Source organism: Onychostoma macrolepis, chromosome 14 (genome assembly GCF_012432095.1).
Source record: "Onychostoma macrolepis isolate SWU-2019 chromosome 14, ASM1243209v1, whole genome shotgun sequence".
NCBI lineage: Eukaryota > Metazoa > Chordata > Actinopteri > Cypriniformes > Cyprinidae > Onychostoma > Onychostoma macrolepis.
Window position 1 is genome coordinate 19619767 of NC_081168.1, and position 19952 is coordinate 19639718.

A 19952-nucleotide genomic window follows, 5' to 3' on the forward strand; every position below is an offset into this window, starting at 1 on the left:
TCTCTTGGGAGTAACAACACACCAATTTATCCTGTTTCCCCATATAACTAATAGAATTTCCCTTTAAATTAGATAAGAGATGTAGAATCTCTTAGATTAGTGCCAAGCTTCATTGATAGTTGTTTTTATTTGTTTTATCCCCCCAAAAAGACCACTTTTTTAGCATTTTGAATGTTTTTTTTTATTACTGTGTGCTATGACAAAGTGATTGCTTTTGATTATTGTGGTTTAAATCTACCACAGTAAAAACCTACAGAAAACTGCAGGCAAAATATGCATAATTATCAATAGGCTTGTGTTTTTAGGCATGAGATTCATTCACGAGTACATCCGTTAACAGTAATCCTGAATTTTGTGGACCATTTTGAAAAGCTTGTGCATACTTGTGTAGACCTGTTAAAACAGCATTTTGCATTAGGTTGATGGATTTCATCAGAGCACATGTAGTAGTTATAAAGCACATCAGCAGCATAACATACTGTTGCACACATCTGTTTATTGCCTCTATAAAACATGCAATCTAAAAGTCAGATTTGACGAAGCAGTCAGGTATCCATCTTTCCACATAGTTGAAACCTGTTTAAGTGCCATTTTTGTGACTTTAGGTTACTAATTTATTTTATTAATTGATGACATTCGATTAACATAGTATTTTATGTGGTGTGGTTCCCTGTGTGCAATAAGCTACAGCATTGTTTGTATCCGCATGCTGAAAGCACCTCATTTCTATCACTGGGTTTCACACTTCATTTCTTTTTTTTGTTCGTATAGTTTCGTGGTATTGTATTTTCCTTTATCAAACACAACAGTAAAGTACTATTTACATGGTTGCTGTACATTCTGAAGCTGAAATCATTTTACTGTTGCTGTTTTGTACACTTGTAGTGGAAATGCTTTGGCTTTACAATATTCAATTTTGTTTAAATCGACATGTTGTTTGTTTTCTGTAGTGCTTGAATCTGTTTTTAGTATGTTACGTTTTGCAAGACCGAAGTGGCTTTTGCATCTCAGGCCAAATTGTATAACACCAGTCACGTGTTGTAGTACTGTCACATATTTCCTGTTCATATTGCTCAGTTTGGATATTTGATTCCTATAATAAAACATGGCTGTCAAGCACAATAAGCAATTTTGATTCTGACTGTATTTAATTTATTTTCAGAAATGCTAAAATAATAGTACGACTGTCTCTGCAATTTATATATATTTATATGTGATTATTTATACATAATTTGAAAGCTGAATTAATAAGCTTTCCATTGATGTATGGTTATATGGTTTGTTAGGATAGGACAATATTTGAATGAGATACAACTACTTGGGTGCAAAAAAAAAAAAAAAAATTCTAAATATTGAGGAAATCCCCTTTAAAGTTGTCCAAATGAAATCCTTAGCAACACGTATTACTAATCAAAAAATACGTTTTGATAAATTTACGGTAGGAAATTTACAAAATATCTTTTTGGAACATCCTAATGATTTTGACACATACAATGTATTGTTGGCTATTGCTACACAGACCTGTGCGACTTAAGACTGGTTTTGTTGTTTAGTGTCATATACAGCCATGGCCAAAAATATCGGCACCCTTGGTAAATATGATCAAAGAAGGCTGTAAAATTAATTGCATTGTTAATCCTTTTGATCTTTTATTTGAAAAATTCACAAAAATCTTTCTTTCATTGGATAATAAAAATTCACACAATTCAATCTTTCATTGGATAATAAGAATTTTAAATGGGGGGAAATATTATGAAATAAATGTTTTTCTCAAATACACGTTGGACACAATTATTGGCACCCCTAGAAATGAGTAAAATATCTCTGAAGTATATTCCCATTCATATTCACAATTTTGAGCACTCCGGGGTGATTATGAACATGAAATTATCCAGCCATGGCTTCCTGTTTCACAGAAATATAAATAGGAGGGAAAACAAAGCCCAAATTCCCTTTGTCATCCATCACAATGAGAAAAACCAAAGAATATATTTCTGATGTGCAGCAAAAGATAATTGAGCTTCACAGATTAGTGAAGTGGCTTTAAGAAAAGAGCTAGAGCAGTGAAAATTCCCATTTCCACCATTAGCGCAATAATTACGAATTTCCAATCAACATATAATGTTACGAAACTGCCTGGAAGAGGACGTGTCTATATCGTCCTAATGCACGGTGAGAAGGAGAGTTTGAGTGGCTAAAGACTCTCCAAGGACCACAGCTGGAGAATTGCAGAAAATAGTTGAGTCTCGGGGTCAGAAAACCTTAAAAAGAAATGGTCAAACAGCACCTACATCATCGTATGTTGTTTGGGAGGGTTTCAAGAAAAATTCTCCTCGCTCATCCAAAAACAAACTCCAGCATATTCAGTTATCAGACACGACTGGAACTTCAAATGGGACTGGCTTCTGTGGTCAGATGAAACTAAAAAATGAGCTTTTTAGCAGTAAACACTCAAGATGGGTTTGGTGAACACAGGGATAAAACGTACCCCATGTGTACAATGAAATATACTGCTGTATTTGTGATGTTGTGGGCCTATATTTCTGCTGGAGGTCCTGGACATCTTGTTTAGACACATGGCATCATGGATTCTATCAAATACCAACGGATAAAAAATCAATAAGTGACTGACTCTGCTAGAAATAATGGGCCATGTTTGGATCTTCCAACCGTACAATAATCCAAACTCAAACCTCAAAAACAACACAAAAATGGGTCACTGAGCACAAAACCAAGCTTCTGCTGGCCATTCCAGTCCTCTGACCTGAACCCTGTAGAAAATGAGTGGGGTGAACTGAAGCACCAACATGGAGCTGGGAATCTAAAGGGTCTGGAGTGATTCTGGATGAAGGAATGGTCTCTGATCTCTTGTCAGGTGTTCTCTAACCTCATCAGGCATTATTAAAGAAGAAAATTTAGAGCTGTTAAACTGGCAAATGGAGGTTTCAAAAAGTATTGAATAAAAGGGTGCCGTTAATTGTGGCCAATGTGTATCAGAGAAAAACATTTATTTCATAATGTTATTTCCCCCCATTTTAAATTCTTTTTATCCAATGAAAGGTTCGATTTTTGTGAGTTTTTTAAATAAAAGATCAAAAGGATTAACAATGCAGATACATTTTTCAATGCAGATGAATATATATGGGTAGTTGACAAATAAAAATTGGACTGTGTCCTATGCTGTGACAGCAAAAATGTAGAAAAAAAACTACTACAAATAACGTGTAAGAATTACAGAACCTCAGACACTCTGAACTTCTGAGATGGACAACACACACACACACACACACACACACACAGTGTATTAACATACAGACATCTGTTTCCACATCCCACTGAGAGAAAATGCAGGAAGATGCCTCTCTCACACATTCCTTTTCATCCCCTTCCTTCCCTTCACTCAGCTCACTCAGAATGGTCAATAGTAGTATATAATGTTCTACATGAATGCAAGTGATATTTACAGTCATGTCTGGTATCATTTGAATTGTCTCAGAGCGTCTGGTACAATGGTCTCATTCTTACAAGAAGTAAACTAAAAGGTAATACAGATCCTTAGAGTTTAGAGATATTTTGCACATTGTAGAGGGCGGGTCAGTTCCCAGTGCCTTTCATGCAAATTACCTTCAGTCCCAAAAGGTGATAACTCTACTTGATCAATGCAAATTCCAATTGTTAGTTCCTGTCTCCATTTCGGGGATGTTTGTCAGAGTACTTAAGGAAATCTTGCAAGAAGATCAAAGCCTTCTGTAGTCAGAATGAGCCTGTGGTATACGAAGTGTTTTCACACATATATATGTATTTTTCTCAAGTCAGGTATGCATATTACTCTTAGATTCATCTTTGAGATTTTGATGACTTATATTGATTTGATATCTTTGAATTGGCTTTGTAATTGACATAATACATATTTACCTGACTAATAATAAATTGTTACATTTGATTTTATTCTGTTTTACTCTTTAATTGACTCTAGTAGATTATGATGTATCCTTGTTACAGCATCCTGCGTCAGGTTAGTAATGGACTAAAATTCAGCTGAGATGGAGCATAGGTGTATGCATGTATGTATATATGTATATATATGTGTATGTGTATAGTAGAAACTTAATTTCCTGTAAAGCTGCTTTGCAACGATTGTATCGTAAAAAGCGCTATACAAATAAACTTGAATTGAATTGAATAGGGCACACCAACTGTATCTTTAGGGATCCGGCTAACACTTGGTATTAGTTCAAGTGTACTTAGATTGTAATGGCTTATAGTGAATTTCCGTTTAGGTCAACTGAATATTGTTCGACCAACCTAAATAGGGTGAGCCTAACCTCTGTTTATTGTAATATTATTTTAGCTAAGTGTACATGGGGAAACCATGGCATATATATATATATATATATATATATATATATATATATATATATATATATATATAATGTGTGTGTATATATATAATGTGTGTGTGTGTGTGTGTGTGTGTGTGTATCTATCTATATATATATATATATATATATATATATATACATACACGTAATAAAATAAAAATCTTCTGGTCCTTGGCAGGTCTTATTAGATCGTTTTAGCAGCAATAACATGAAGTAATCATTTTCTGTGTGACTTTATCAGTTTCTAACATCATTCTTGGCCCACTCTTCTTTAAAACGTTGCTCCAGTTTATTGAGGTTTGTAGGAATTTGTTTATGCACAGCTCTCACCACAGCATTTCAGTCAGGACTTTGACTGGGCTATTCTAACACCTTAATTATTTTCTCTTCAGCCATTCTGTTGTAGATTTGCTGGTGTGTTTGGGATCATTGTCCTGCTCCAGTTTTGGCCAAGCTTTTGCTGTTGGACGGATGGCCTCAGATTTGACTCAAGAATACTTTGGTATACAGAGGAGTTCATGGTCGAATCAGTGACTGTGTGAGGTGAGGAAAACAAGCCCCAAACCATCAGCCCTCCACCAGCATGTATGACTTTTGGTATGAGGTGTTTGTTTCTTCTGGCACCTCTAACATATCATAATTGTCTGGTTTCCTAATTGTACTGTCACAAACTTTATCATTTAACATGTTAACATGTAGAGTATGAGGTATAGTTGTTGGGTTGTCTGCCATTTCTATTGTACTGTCTATTGTACGGAGTACTGACCATGGGGTAAATTTTCCTAGGACGTCCACTCCTGGGTAGATTGGTGTCCATCTTCAATGTCTTTCACTTGTGAATAATCTTCCTCACTGTGAAATGATGGACTTCATATTGTTGGGAAATAGCCATATTTCCCTTCTCAGAATGAAGGCAGCAACAATTGCTTCAATAAGACCATTGCTGATGTCTTTCCTCTTTAGCATTGTGTTAACACACACATGGAGGTTCCAGACCAGCAACCTGCCCAAATCTGCCCCTTTTTTCAAAGATTTTGTCACTGATGTACTTAATTTCCAACCCTCATTTTGACTCTTATGATCCGTTTTTAAGGGGTGGTTCCTTTAAGGCTTGACTGTAAACTACTGCTGTTATGATTGGCTAACATCATTGCATAGAAAATAATATCAACATCCCCTTGCTATAGCAGTACACATTTTAAAAACATTCTATCCATATAAAACCGTCATTTACAAACAAAGCATTATGAAACTCTTTACTTAACGGTTTGTGATGCAGCTGATGTCAGATCCAATACAGTTGGTTGCTTTATCTTTCAACAAGAGTTTCTTTACGAACTCTCCATTACACTGTGCCTTGTTCACAAAACAATCTTTATTCAAATGCTCAGAATAAACATATAATCCACCAACAAGTTGTTCTAATGTATGTCAGAAAATTAATGCGCACCATATCCAAATTTGCTTAATTTGCATCTGATGAACACATGTGGGTGGGGCTAATAATAGATGATCATATGCAAATATATTTGTCCATATGACATCACAGATCCCACAATATCTAAACGAGCCATTTTTGGAGCTTTAATAAATGCTTTATTTATAACGAGGAAGATATTTTAAGCTATGAAATCTGCAGGATGTTTAAATGGTACAAACACTTTTTATATGTCAAAACCTCAAAACATCTTATGTCATAACCTGTTTAATTACCTTGGCATTTAAAGTCAACAGAAAACTGCACTCTTACTTATTACTTGCACAACGTGACATAGTTTCCAATTGAAACAGAATATTCATGCAATGATGAAAAGGAGCAAGATTTGATTTCATCCATTAGGAATAAATTTGACCATGAAAAGTGTCAGAGAAACAGTCTGAATGTGAGTTTACAGTGGATTGTGGAGAACTTTTGAAACACCACACACTTTTTGACCATAACCAAGGTCAAAGGAAAGACAGTTTTTACTAATTTACTAGTAACAAACTTTAATTTCTATTTTATAAAACATCTTTGAAAGCAAACCAATGCATTTAATGGCTATCAGGCAGTCGGTAAGGCTGTTTTCCTTACCCCATTTCAACTATTAAATACAAATACTGTTTCAGCAGCAAAATATCTTCAAAATCATCTTTCAGTATCTTCAAAATCAAAATAAAAAAAATAAAAAAAAAAACACCTGTAAAGAAATTCAAAGGAAAAACTAAAAGTTAAGCAATGAAATGTTCCGAAAATGTCCTCCCATTCTGTTTTGTTTCTAAAACGGTGCTATAATGCTATTGGTCAAGCACAATTTTTTTACAGTTATGTAAATCACAACATAGTAACATAGGAACATTTTGTCAGCCATTTAACACCAAAGACAGGCTTATAAAAATTCAATTGCATTATCTGTAACATATGCATTATAAGAACTTTTACATGATCTGACCACGAGTTATTTTAATATGAACAATAAATATTTCAGAAAAGCTTATGTAGAATGGTTTTAAATCCCTGAAAGAGGGTACACCATCGTGGAAATGTATGCTGAACATGCTAAAATGCCTTAAAAAAAACACATCTCTTCTGGATATCTTTTCTCTGTGTTAAATTTTGGAAAGCCAAAAAAAGAAAATGAGATTGATAAAATGGAATCTCTAATGCTTTCTTTGCTTTCACGCTATGAAAGATAATAGAGCAATACTTTGTCAAACTTAAAAACAGCCTTAAACTTGAGTCCTCATAATGGCTGAACTGAGGCTATGAAAACACCTCCAGTTTTGGCCATCTTCAAAAAGCACATCAGTATATATCATAAATTACTATGAACAATAATATGGAATATGTATCAAGGATTGTGACGTTAAAAACAACGGCAGGTAGTCACAGTCAACATATACTGTATCTCAAAGTATCACAACAAATGTGAGCAACAAAATGTAGATGCAGTAGTAAATAAACAGGTATGATATAATACACTATTTTCGCTCACTATATGCTGCGCTGATTTAAAACAGATGTAGTATTTATTTTGTTATCAATGATTTATGCATTAATAAGTAACTGCTCGCCATCCAAAAGTTAGTCTTTGGGCGTCAATTCCAGATGCTTTGTGTTTTTGCTTGCGGGGCTAAAAACTACAAAAAAAAAAAAAAAACAAGCATAAAACAGTAACACATAAGAAATGAATCATTATAAATTACTGTTCATTGATATTCTCAAAATAAGGATCTGTTCTGTATCATCTCCAATGCCAAAGCCTCTTATATCAGGCTGCTGTTGCCGTCCTGTGGAGCAACTGCATCCATGAGGCCTATCCCTGATCTCTTATCATCTCCAAGAGCTCAATTATGTTCCTCCATGAAAAATATTGACCATAGCGAGGGCTGTCTGCACCCTCATTCGACCTGCATACTGAGGACAGTCAATATTAACCAATACTATAGAGAGCCGTCACTTGAAGGACTGTAAAGTCATTTAAACTCCTCGGGTTTCTTGAAGAACATCAAGGCTGGGAGAGACGTTTCCTCTTGAGTTTCTGAAGCATTCCCTGTTCCTTTAAAAATAAAAGGGGATATGATGCAAAATTCTTGTATTGGCACCAGTTGAGTGGGTCAATCCAACATGCCCATGCAACATTCCCCGAGCACATTACAGGCATCTTATGGTGAACAATACTGTCATTTTATTCTCCAGGAATTAAAAAAAAAGAAGAGATATTCTTTGGATTCAATAACCCAAATGGACACCAAAAAAAGCAGTATCCACTATTTGGTCCACAATTTCTGATAAAAAAAGGTTGAAAAAATAACACTGATGAATGTTCATCGAAGTCTCTAGTCTTTATAAAATGTAAAAATATTTAAAAAGTGAAAAAGCCGTATGAAATTGCAATATATATATCACATCAATATGTACAGACGACATGCCTCAGGTTACACATCACTGCAAAAGAACAACAAACAAAATATATTAGTGATGAGCAAAGCCAAATCCAAAATAAATATTGTGTACAAATGCCAATGTGGCATGTGTACTGATGCACACTGCAGTCAATCCATTTAAATAGGCAGTTGTTAATGTTAAAGTCACACACGTGAACTGTGCAGACATGGTTATGGAATATTCAAGTATCATAAATGCTTTTTTTTTACTGACCTTGTGCCAGCAACCTGGTATTGGAAGTCCATCAGGACCCTTGAATGTAAGAAAAGCAAAATGGGTGAAAGAGCACAGAATCTGTTTTCAACTGTATTGCAGTTTTAATTAACAAATTCATGTGTTAAAATGGTTTAAAAATTATCCATTTTAATTTTCACAATTGTCTGTAAGCATACACTGCACACAAAATCCTAATAATACTACATATTTTTTTAAATAAATATGTAGACTTCAACCGAAAAACTCAAACTCCACAAAGGATCACAGCACCACAAAAATAAATAAATAAATGCATGCTTGCAAAACTCATCAAAATAATACTGTGTTATGGAGTAACACTACTAAAATATGAATGAGATTTTGCTTGACAAATTGCAATGTTTCTAATCGATCTTAGTTAATATTTAATGCATCAGTTTGGGTTTTATAAACATGAATGATCTCTAATTGTAATCTCTATTGTGTTGTATATACACTACCGTTTAAATGTTTGGGTCGTAAGATTTTCTAATGTTTTGAAAGAAGTCCTTTTGCTCACCAAGGCTAAAAACAGTAATATTGTCAAATATCATTACAATATAAAAGAACATTTTTTTTAAATGTAATTTATTTCTGTGATGCAAAGCTGAATTTTCAGCATCATTACTCCATTCTTCAGTGTCACATGATCCTTCAGAAATCATTCTGATATGCTGTTTTGCTGCTCTAGAAAATGGCTTATTATCAAAGTTAAAAATAGCTGCTCTGATTCTTAAAATAAATCTTAATTCAAAAAACAGATTCATGATTCTTTGATGAATATAAAGTTCTAAAGAGCAATTATTTATAGTTTGTTCAGCCACTTTTGATCAACTTAATGCATCCTAGCTGAATAAAAGTATTAATTTCTTTCAAATAAATAAATCTTACTGGCACCAAACATTTGAATGGTAATGTATGTATGTATATGGCAGACATAGGATAGTTTAAAAGAAGTAGTTAAAAGGCGAAAGCAGGAAGTGTCAGAAATCTGCAGGTATAAACAGAGTAGAGAGAGAAGCAGGCAGATATACTGTACCAGTGGGCAGGGGGCCTCAGGGGCCGGTTGCCCCGTTGCCACTGCCTCTTTTTTACATCCTTCAGCGCCCTGTCAGCGAGAGCACACATATACAATATACACTGCCATAATGACTAAAAACAAACAAGACACACACAATCACACTAGAGAGACCAGTCAAAGAGAAACTGAAGCAGAACATCAGCCTATGGAAACATACAGAAGAAAGGTGGGGAAACGTGGAAAAGGGAAAAAGATGTCTGTGAAATATCGGTGTTCCCAAATGTGCACACTTTGTTGTTCCTGACAGAATTACCCGGTATGTTTTTTCACCGGATTTTCAGCAGTATGAATCTGTAACACATCACCACATATAAACATATGAAAAGTAGCTATAACACGCACCACGGGACAGGGCTGGTCCAGACCCGGCGGCCCCTGTTCACCTTTCTTTCCCTTTAGACCCCTCTTTCCAACAGGACCGCGATCGCCCTGTGAACAGGAGGATCAACAAGATCGTTTTAAGTAAAGGACTATGTACAGTCAGTAGATGAATAAATGACTTCATTGATTATCTGAGATAAATATCATACAGTACCCTGTCTCCTTTCTCTCCACGATCACCCCTGTCTCCCTTAATGCCAGGAAAACCCTACAGTAAATTAAAATAAAAATTACACTGGAAAACTTCCATTGAAAAACAAAAGATCAATCCTTAAGATGAATGTACAGTAAGAATGAATGAATGAATAAATAAATGCTGCTTACATCTAATCCAGGTTCCCCATGTTTTCCCTGTGAAAGAAAACAAAAATACTTTTAGCTACATTTATATTTTATGTGTGGCTTATCTGGAAAGTACTAAAGTAATATTATGTTACAGTTAGGTTTAGGCATTATTTCTGACATCAAATCAAATCAAAATTCATTCATAAAGCATTTTTTAAAAACACAGTGGTTAAAAAAATACTGAAAAAATGAAATAGAGATAAAAAAGAATGAAATAAAACACCACAAATACATCTGCTCAAACCTAATTGTCATTAAAATTAGTAATTAGTTGAATTTATGATTTGATTTACCTTTTCACCCTTTGTGCCGGGAAGACCAACTAATCCTGTTGCTCCTGGGGGCCCTTGAGGACCCTGGAGGCCCTATAAAACATAATAATAGGTATAAAACGTTGGATATGGTATGGTTATGGCTTACAGATGTTATGAGTATGGATAACACCATAATCATAACATCCACAGGCCAGTCTTGCATGTTTGTGAATATTGCTTTTGTTTTTAAATCCTGGACTAATGCATTATGGGATTGGATGTGGTCTCACTTGTATTCCTGCCGCACCAGTTTCTCCCTTCTCTCCTTTACTATTCTCCCCTGGATCACCCTATGAGAGATTCAATACAGTGTTAAACTGATACAATACATGGAGTACGATTTTACTGGATATCTCCATTTATTAGGAAGTTTAAAGTAGCTAAGTAAGCTTTATGACGACGTGTGTATCATGTCAAGACAAAAAGTTTGAATAAAATAAAATAAACACCTACTTTGGGGCCTGGCAAGCCACGATGACCCTGAAACACAAATAATATCTGTCATAATCTTTGAATGATGTTATGATATCGCTCTTAAAAGTCAAGATCTTGCAGATAAATGGCAAAAAAATAAGGGAGAATTCATGGTCAGGTTAAGTTATCAAATTAACTGAAAGCATAATATCACGCATATCTAAAATGTGCCTCACCATGTATCCAGGTGGTCCTGGTTGGCCTGGAGGCCCTGGTGGTCCAGGCTGTGAAATCATCTGAACCTGTAGACAGTCATAAAACCACAGCTAAAGGTAACTGTACTCTTAATACTAGAATATTAATAAATGCATAAAATTGTACTGACCAGATTGTCTTCTAGTATAGAGTCTCCTTTCTCTCCTTTCTGCCCATCCATTCCCTATATCACATTTGATTCATATTATAAATGATAATATGACAACAAATAAATGAGAAGATTTAATAGATTTATCACTCTGAATACTTACGGAGGGACCAGAGAGGCCCATTTCTCCTTTCTCCCCCCTGTCTCCAGATTCACCAGGCTCCCCAGTGTCTCCCTTTTCACCCTGATGAACAAATCAATCCGAATATTGATTATCAACTCATCTGCATGAACCTCAGAATAGCTTATATACTCTCCTTGCAAAACTTTGTAGATTTATATAAAATAAAAATAAAACAACTGATATTCTTCTAAATGAGCTGAACCAATTATCACCTTATCGCCATCAACCCCGGCAGGGCCGGGCAAGCCAAGTTCGCCCTGTTTGGATGAATGAAACACACAGAAGTTCAGAACTGATATTTTTCCTGATACTATTAATTAGATCAATTAGTTCTAGCACAAGCTTTGTGTGCCTTTAAATACAAAAATCATGGAAACAACACACTAACTGAGCCACTCATTAGGAGTTTAGCAGATTTCAATATTCACCTTTGAACCTTCTTTTCCGGGTGGTCCCGGGGGTCCAGGAGGGCCAGGTGGTCCCTGTTAGTTAAACAAGTGGAACAGACATTATTAAAGCTTATAAAATGGTCTTTTTGCAAAACCACTTTGCATTTTAAGAACCACAAACCTCTGATAGACCTCATTTTACGACTGCTATAAAACAGGAAATGTTGTTCCAATATATTTCTTCATGTGAAATCTTGTAGAGTATGAAAACAACATCCTGAATGATACTTGTTGATGGCATTCTTTGAAGGAAATATTGCTGTTCTTTAGACTGATACAAACCATAATTATGCCTGACATTTTTGCATTTCCTTGTCACCATATTCAATGTATCTGTCACGCTTTGTGGTTCGATAAACATTTCAGACTGATTATACTGTTGATAGAGATGACCACAAAGCCTTGCAAATGTCCAAAATGATAAAATTCCTAATTTTTCCTACTATTTCTCAATTGCAATGTGACAAAACACAGAATTTCAAAGAATGGCATCGTCTAGAACATGTAAACAGACATTACAAATGTAACCACAAGAAGCATTCACTAAACAACCCAGATCCAGATTCTCAGTACAAGAACAACAACATTTGCAACTAACTGCATCTGATTTCATCAAATATGTCTTGGTACGTTACATAAAGCATACATGTTTCAAAGCATACTTATTTTAATTACTTTTTTACATTTCATTTTGTCAGCCATATTTGCTTCACACCATTTTACAACATAATGTTGCATGCATGCTACCAGCTTCGTTTATAATATTTATATTGAATTATTGAAAATTAATCTTGAATGATTTGTTTTGAATTAGCATTATATGCTGAAATAATAATGAATTGTTTTAAATTCAAAAGCACACGCAGTGAGTATTTGTTAAGGATAATTAGGCTGCACATTCAACTAAAATAACAAAAAAAGGCAACTCATGCTACAGTACAGTTACCGAGACACTGATGGTTTTGATGGCCTGCCAGAAAAAAAAAAATCAAGCCTGACTGATATTTCAGAACATTTTATTGCATTTGGTTTTAATATAACCATGAATTTATAGTCATCTGTTGTTTACATAATTGCATTACAAGAAGTCTAACCAGTAACATCTAGCTTACATGAATCCAGATGACCGACTGGCAAAAATAACAGTTGTTAGGAAGTTTTTCTAGCAATTATCATCAATAAAATCACGGCTCACCTGAAAGGCATCTAAGAGTTTGCCATTGAAATCAATGATGTCACCGGATGCTGATGTGCCTTTTTCACCCTGCCGTGATCAAAACAACTGTTACACAACTGATCACACATATGTAAGTATTCTCAGATGTGAAGAGGTGTTTCTCTGCTTTTCTTTTATCCAAAGCAGCATACATTGCAATCAAGATATACATTATATCAGTCCACACATTACCTGAGAATTGAACCAATGATCTAGGCATTGCTAGCAAAATGGACTTTTGTTGCAGCTGCTTGTTAATTTCTCAATTTATGTTTTTAAAGGTACACTCAATTTTTATATATTGTATCCTAAGTGTACAATACTATAGTATTTTTAAATGCAAATTAGGTGTATTATAATTTTTTTAAATAACAGTTTCATTTCATTTTTGGAAACTCTGGGCTTACATGCTATTATTATTTGCTACAAACCAGTGCATATTTACGATTATGACAGTAAATTAAAATAAAAACATAAGAAATAGTTTTCAGCATCAAGCAGCATAGCTGACTCTTTGTGTACAGCTAAAATAACTGAAAGCAAATGACATTGGAAGCCTTGCATGAAAGTCTAAGGAAACGGTCAGCATAAAAACTGACTGAGCACACTTTTAATAAACGCATGATGCATTGTTCCTCACCGGTTCACCCTGGGGCCCTTGTTCTCCAACATCTCCCTTATCTCCCTGAGAAATAAACAGCCCAAATCAAACCAATACAATCAAGCACACTGATGTTACCCATTTACTGTAAGTCTTGTCTTTTGTAGGACTATATATAACAGAAAGAGCTTCACCCAACGCTCACCTTCAAGCCTGGCAGACCATCGGTTCCACGGTCACCCTGAGGACCTGGCTCTCCCTGCTCGCCCTGCCAAACGTATACAGAGCATTTACATTAATACAGAACAGATCGCAAAGAGAAATACTGCAGCAGAATGATGCTTGAACAGAGCAGTCAGATCCATATGAAGCCCATTACTCTATGAAATCATTCTCATTACGCTGCTAATGATTAAGTAATGGTCATATGGTGAAATCAAGCACATGATCAAATCCAAAAAATAGACTAAAGAGTGCAAAACAGAAGATACATACACAGAAAATGAACAGGTAAAAAAAAATTGCTTGATGTCTCTTGTTTAAATACCAAAATAAAGGAAAAGGACCTTGAAAATAGTATGTTTTTGGATCATAATGGTGGGTTTTTCGATATTCTGGTGTCAAAACCAGAGGAAGAATGACCTCTGACCTTTGGCCCTGGGGGTCCCTGTGGTCCTGGGTAACCCTGATCACCAACTTCACCCTGTAAAACAGTTTACAGACATCTAGTTTACATACATTAAAAGACATTCAACACAAAAATGTGAATATTGTGGGGACTTGGATCTGTCCATCAGTTGCTGATTGGATGGAAGCAGATCTGAATGTGAGCCTGCACTTTTATGCTGTTATAATTTTTGTTAATATTTTAAATTAGATTTTCTGTTATATTTTTTCTGTTTTAATTTTTATTTTAGTAAAAGTTTTAGTCATTTTGTTGTACATTATATAGTTTTTATGATTTTTTTTTTTTTTTTTTTTTACATTTATTGCAGGTTATATTAATTATTTTAATACATCAATTTAACTAAACAAAAAATTAAATTGGTGCATTGGAAACTAGCTAAAATAAAATAAAATAATGTTAATTTTATGTTTAGTTTAAGTAATGAATGTATTCTTTTGGTTTTAGTTTTAGTTAAAAATTACAACCCTGGCACAAATCAGATTAAGTTATGACATTTTGATTTAAAATGATGGGCTTAAAGGTAAATAATTATATAAAAAAGAAATATATGCATACATGAATCGTTCACAATAAGATCAGTAAAGAAGAAAATCAATTTTTTTTATTTACCCTACTTACTTTCTTAATGTTGATGGTCTTACAATACATAAATGCACATTATTCAGAAGAAAAATTCTGGACTTGATAATTTTTTTAATGTAAAAGCTTTCTTCAACTCATTGAATCATTTTCCTTTTCGGTTGACATCACCAAAACCCCCTCCAGTCACATATAAATAGCACTTTTCAATTTTTTCGCAGATAAAAAATAAAGTTCAGTCCTACATTTTTCTTATATCCTGTTTCACTTAGAAATAAAATCACATTACAGAATAAAAAATCCATGCGGCTGCAACACCACGGCTAGAACATCCTCGCATACAGTATGTTTCTCATCTTAGTCTCACACACAAACGTACACATGTACTAAAACGAAACTGATATTACACATTAGAAGTCATTCCAGAGAAACAGGCAGAAACTAATGCAAGACCTCATTCAGATGTCAGTGCAACCAGACGTCACTGTTTAAGGACAGCTGAAGTCAGCAAGCACTTACTAGCACAAAGGACAAAACACTCTAACATGCTGTTCATATTTATGCCAAGAGGAAAGAATTTAGTCTTTTAGAAAATTGCGAAAGCAAGACATTTTCCTAAAAAACAAGAAACATCTTGGCCTCAAGGATGAGCACACACACAGGTCTTATATGTTTAAATCTTACCGGTTTTCCTGGTAAACCTCTTTGTCCCTGCAGAGAGAGAAAATGTGTTTGAAAGAAAGTAACATACAATAATATAATGTGAGCCATGAAGACCATGACCATGTTGATCAAAAACAGTGCTGGTTACACTCACCTCCATTCCTTCTCGTCCAGAAGCACCCTAGAGAGACAGAAAGTATTTAAGAGTTACTTTACTACACCAAACTTTCAAGATGTAAGTCAGTGTTTGATTGATGCCAGAGCTCTTGTTTTTTAAAAGAGACCGGAGAACCAAATGTCTTGTGCCAATCCTTAAGTTGCAGTGCATCATTATTAACAATAAATGGCTTGTTGGGTTAGTTTGTGGTATGAGTTTCACATTAAATATAACGTCAGGTCACATTTATATGCATAGCGCTTTCCACATGACTCCAGTCCATCAATTCATGTCTTGTGATGTGAAAAGCTGCTTGTTTGTAAGAAATAAATCCATTCATATTTGAGACGTTTTTAATTGTTGCTTCCAGCAAAAATACGAGCTCTCTATGTTGCTTTCTCAAGTGAAAAAGTTTTCTTGTCTGAATCAGGAGAGAAATATGCACAGATCCAGCACCATTTATAAGCAGTCTAAAATAGTTCTAAATAAATATGTTGGTGGATTTTGATGTGAGAGGACAAAATGGGAAGGACTTTTTCACTGGAGGAAGCGTTATTATGCATTATGGGCTTGTTTTTTGGCCAAAAGCGATGGTTTAGAGTTAAAATGCCTTAATGATGAATTTATTTCTTACTAACATGCAGCTTTTCACTTCACAAGACATTGATGGACTGGAGTTGCGTGGATTACTTGTGCACTATTGTGATGTTTTTATCAGCTGTTTGGACTCTCATTCTGACGGCACCCATTCACTGCAGTGGATCCATTCGTGAGAGAGTGACGTAATGCTAAATTTCTTCAAATCTGTTCTGATGTAGAAACAAACCCATCTACATCTTTGATGGTCTGAGAGTGAGTACATTTTCAGCAAATTTTCATTTTTGGGTGAACTAATATCTGGAGCCTTGCCACTTGTGGTTGTAGCCTATTTTATTTAGAAATTTAACTTGATAGATGTGAACTGTCCTTCCATCCATTTCCTATAAGTAGTGAGGATAGGTTTTTAAAATTTCAATTACCTAGTTAATTTTTATGCAGAGCATTTTTATGCAGAGACGGGTTTGTCTGACATTTAACCACTAGGGGGCAGTGATGTACAACTTTGCTTATTTTGGTTGAACGTTTGCCATCAAATATTAGCCACCAACAGCAAACACCTGCTCACATTGATGCTAAGTTATCATAGGTTTCTTCTGATTTTATAACAGAGGTATTGAGTGTTTTTGTCATAAACAGAAAGAGAAAGAGTGTGTATAACTGCATGCATCTTTTGGAGGATGTTCTGGGTGAATGTATATTATGATATAAACTTCATAGGATGTCAAGCAATGTTTTTCATTTTGTAATCGATATTCTTGTCCTCATTCTGTAGCTAAATTATCAACAGAATGAGTGAAGACATGGCACACATATGCATACACACAATCTAGTCAGATGTAGTACTTTATGTCAAGCAGACTTCAAAGCTGGTATTCAGCCACAATACAGAGAGACATAATTTTCTATTCCCTGTCAAAAATGAACAAAACCAGAGGAAGCGCTTGGGAAAATCAGAAGCACTGTACTGTTCGTTTTCCCCATCTTCCTTCAAGCTGTGCTTCTTAACAAGGTGGTTTTGCCAGTGAAAAACACAACAATAGGAGATAACTAGCTAGTAAGTTGTTATGTCAGGGAAACATCTGTGACCAACATGGTGCAGAATTTCATAGATTTCAGCTTTCATAAAACATTTCTTTATACACAAGCTTGACGACAAAGTAGAGCTGTGCAAACAGAACATCTCGTCTCTTTGTTTTATCCACAGGACTCTTATGAAAAGCTCTACGTCTGCACAGTCACACAGACTCTCTTTGTGCATGTGCTGTTTAAGCCTACTATGTGTTTTTAGACTCATCAAATGATATCAGAATCGTGTTACTTTGTGCTTGAAGTGGGTAATATATACGTTTATATATGCATAAGTACCTTGTTTATGCTGTATATGCATATTAGAACTGCTAAATGTGACTAAATGCTTAACATAGTTGCATTTAAAGGGTTAGTTCACCCAAAAATTAAAATGCTGAACGTAAACAACACTGATTACGTTGATAACGTTCTGGGATACTCTCCAAGATGGCAGAAGACGGTAACTCAGGGAGAAGAATTGCTGAATAAATAATGTTATTATTGTTTTCTTTGCACTTAAAAAGTAGCTCGTAGCTTCGTAAGATTACGGTTGAACCCCTGATATCACATGGACTATTCTACCGATGTCCTTACTACGTTTCTGTGCGTTGATTGTGGTAGTATCCTTGCTGTCTACAAAGGGTCAGAGAGCTCTCAGATTCCATCAAAAATATCTTAATTTGTGTTCTGAAGATTAACGAAGGTCTTATGGGTTTGGGTTTTGAGGGTGAGTAATTAATGACAGGATTAAAATTTTTGGGTGAACTAACCCTTTAATGTAGTTAATGCATTTACCTGTTTGTTTGTTGATTTTTTTTAACTTTTGTGTGTGTGTGTGTGTGTGTGATTTCCAAAGACTGGCCACTTAATATATATATGCTGAAAAAAAAAAGTCATATTTTTATCAATATTGAAAACAGTATTTTTGTGGAAACCATGATACGTTTCAGGATTTTTTGATGACATTTTGTAACATTATAAATGTCTTTACTGTCACTTTTAATAAAATTATTACATTCTTGTTGCAAAAAACTTTTGAAAAAAAGCCCAAACTTTTGAATGGTAGCGTGTCTTTGTGTGTGTGTATACACACACACACACACACACACACACACACACATATTTAAACTATAGTTTGATGCAGATAATCCTGAGTAAATGAGGTTCCCCACATGTTTGCCAAACCCCCAAATGTCATGTAAAATCAAGCAAAGTGAGTTTGGTAATTTAAAATGTCAGTCAAACGGCTTCTTCATATATGAATGAACGGTTCTTGGCCAGAATAAGCTATAATATGCTGCAGATTTACTGCTAATAGTCAAAACCTTGGCTTGTGAAACGAACAGTCTAATAAGAGCGACATTACAGACTTCCACAGAAGAGTGTATACTGGCTCTCATAACCTGCCGCTATGCAGGAATAATTTCGGGTATTGCAAAAAAAAAATTGACAGACCAGTATGCCAGTCAGAACCAGCCCAGTTTGAGTGAAATAAAATCATTTCCAGTTCACTTTTAGTCCAAATTAAGCTGCCTTCATGATAAGAAACTAAATAGGATGAACTTAATTTGAAGTGACCTAAGGCGAGAAATGGTGGGAGAACTATTCCTGAACCTGGATTCGTGCCATATCTCTTTTCGGGACGTTCAGGAACATCAGAGCTCGTAAAGAACACACTGTGGCCGTGTCTTACCCAAACCAGATGAGTCTTGAGCCTTAAAATCTATATTTGGTTTAGCTTTAGGTGAGCCACAGCGCACTGGCATAGACTGTGGTTTTCAAACGCCCCGCTGGGGGAATGATGAACTGGATTTGCCCCTTTCCCCTCTAACCTCTATCTTTCCATCACCTCTGGCTGAACAAAACACAACCGTCAGATGACAGAGGCCAGAGCAGAGCAACGCTAATGCCTTTAACCTTTAAAGTACAACCTGTAACTGCTGTAAACCACAGGCTGCTATAGTACAAAAACAGCTTCAGATGATAAATCCAATTGTACTATTAGGGCCCCCTAGGTAAAAAAAAAAAAAAAATCACAGTTTGTGTTGTTAGCTGGTGCCCTACACCATTTGCTTACTCCGTGTATGCTTTTAAAAACATTGCATGCACACACACACACACACACACACAAAAAAAACATTTAACTTTTTAAAATGAGCTGAACAAACACAATTCTTGAACATTTGTCACAGCTTATTTTCATTATGTCTTCATTTCATTATGTTTAAGCTAACGTAATGTTTTTTTTGTTGAGACTATATGAATCATGAGTCATCAGTAACAAACTGGGCAGTAGATTTGTAG

The 19952-nt window shown here is 35.1% G+C and overlaps 1 protein-coding gene across 1 annotated transcript in view; it reads right to left on the reverse strand.

The window, feature by feature from the left end:
• Nucleotides 1-5738: 5738 nt before the first annotated feature.
• The window catches only part of col23a1a (collagen type XXIII alpha 1 chain a), a 130734-nt gene continuing 116520 nt past the window's right edge, over nucleotides 5739-19952 (reverse strand). The window contains exons 12-32 of the mRNA XM_058797533.1: nucleotides 15978-16004; nucleotides 15845-15871; nucleotides 14543-14596; nucleotides 14099-14161; nucleotides 13933-13977; nucleotides 13272-13340; nucleotides 13023-13046; nucleotides 12056-12109; nucleotides 11840-11884; nucleotides 11607-11687; nucleotides 11465-11518; nucleotides 11316-11381; nucleotides 11119-11145; nucleotides 10896-10955; nucleotides 10645-10716; nucleotides 10331-10357; nucleotides 10161-10214; nucleotides 9968-10054; nucleotides 9584-9652; nucleotides 8524-8562; nucleotides 5739-7921 (exon numbers count right to left, since the gene is read on the reverse strand). Coding sequence (XP_058653516.1) covers nucleotides 7871-7921; nucleotides 8524-8562; nucleotides 9584-9652; nucleotides 9968-10054; nucleotides 10161-10214; nucleotides 10331-10357; nucleotides 10645-10716; nucleotides 10896-10955; nucleotides 11119-11145; nucleotides 11316-11381; nucleotides 11465-11518; nucleotides 11607-11687; nucleotides 11840-11884; nucleotides 12056-12109; nucleotides 13023-13046; nucleotides 13272-13340; nucleotides 13933-13977; nucleotides 14099-14161; nucleotides 14543-14596; nucleotides 15845-15871; nucleotides 15978-16004 — 1095 coding nt within the window. The 3' untranslated portion in view covers nucleotides 5739-7870. The remainder of the gene's footprint in view (nucleotides 7922-8523; nucleotides 8563-9583; nucleotides 9653-9967; nucleotides 10055-10160; nucleotides 10215-10330; nucleotides 10358-10644; nucleotides 10717-10895; nucleotides 10956-11118; nucleotides 11146-11315; nucleotides 11382-11464; nucleotides 11519-11606; nucleotides 11688-11839; nucleotides 11885-12055; nucleotides 12110-13022; nucleotides 13047-13271; nucleotides 13341-13932; nucleotides 13978-14098; nucleotides 14162-14542; nucleotides 14597-15844; nucleotides 15872-15977; nucleotides 16005-19952) is intronic.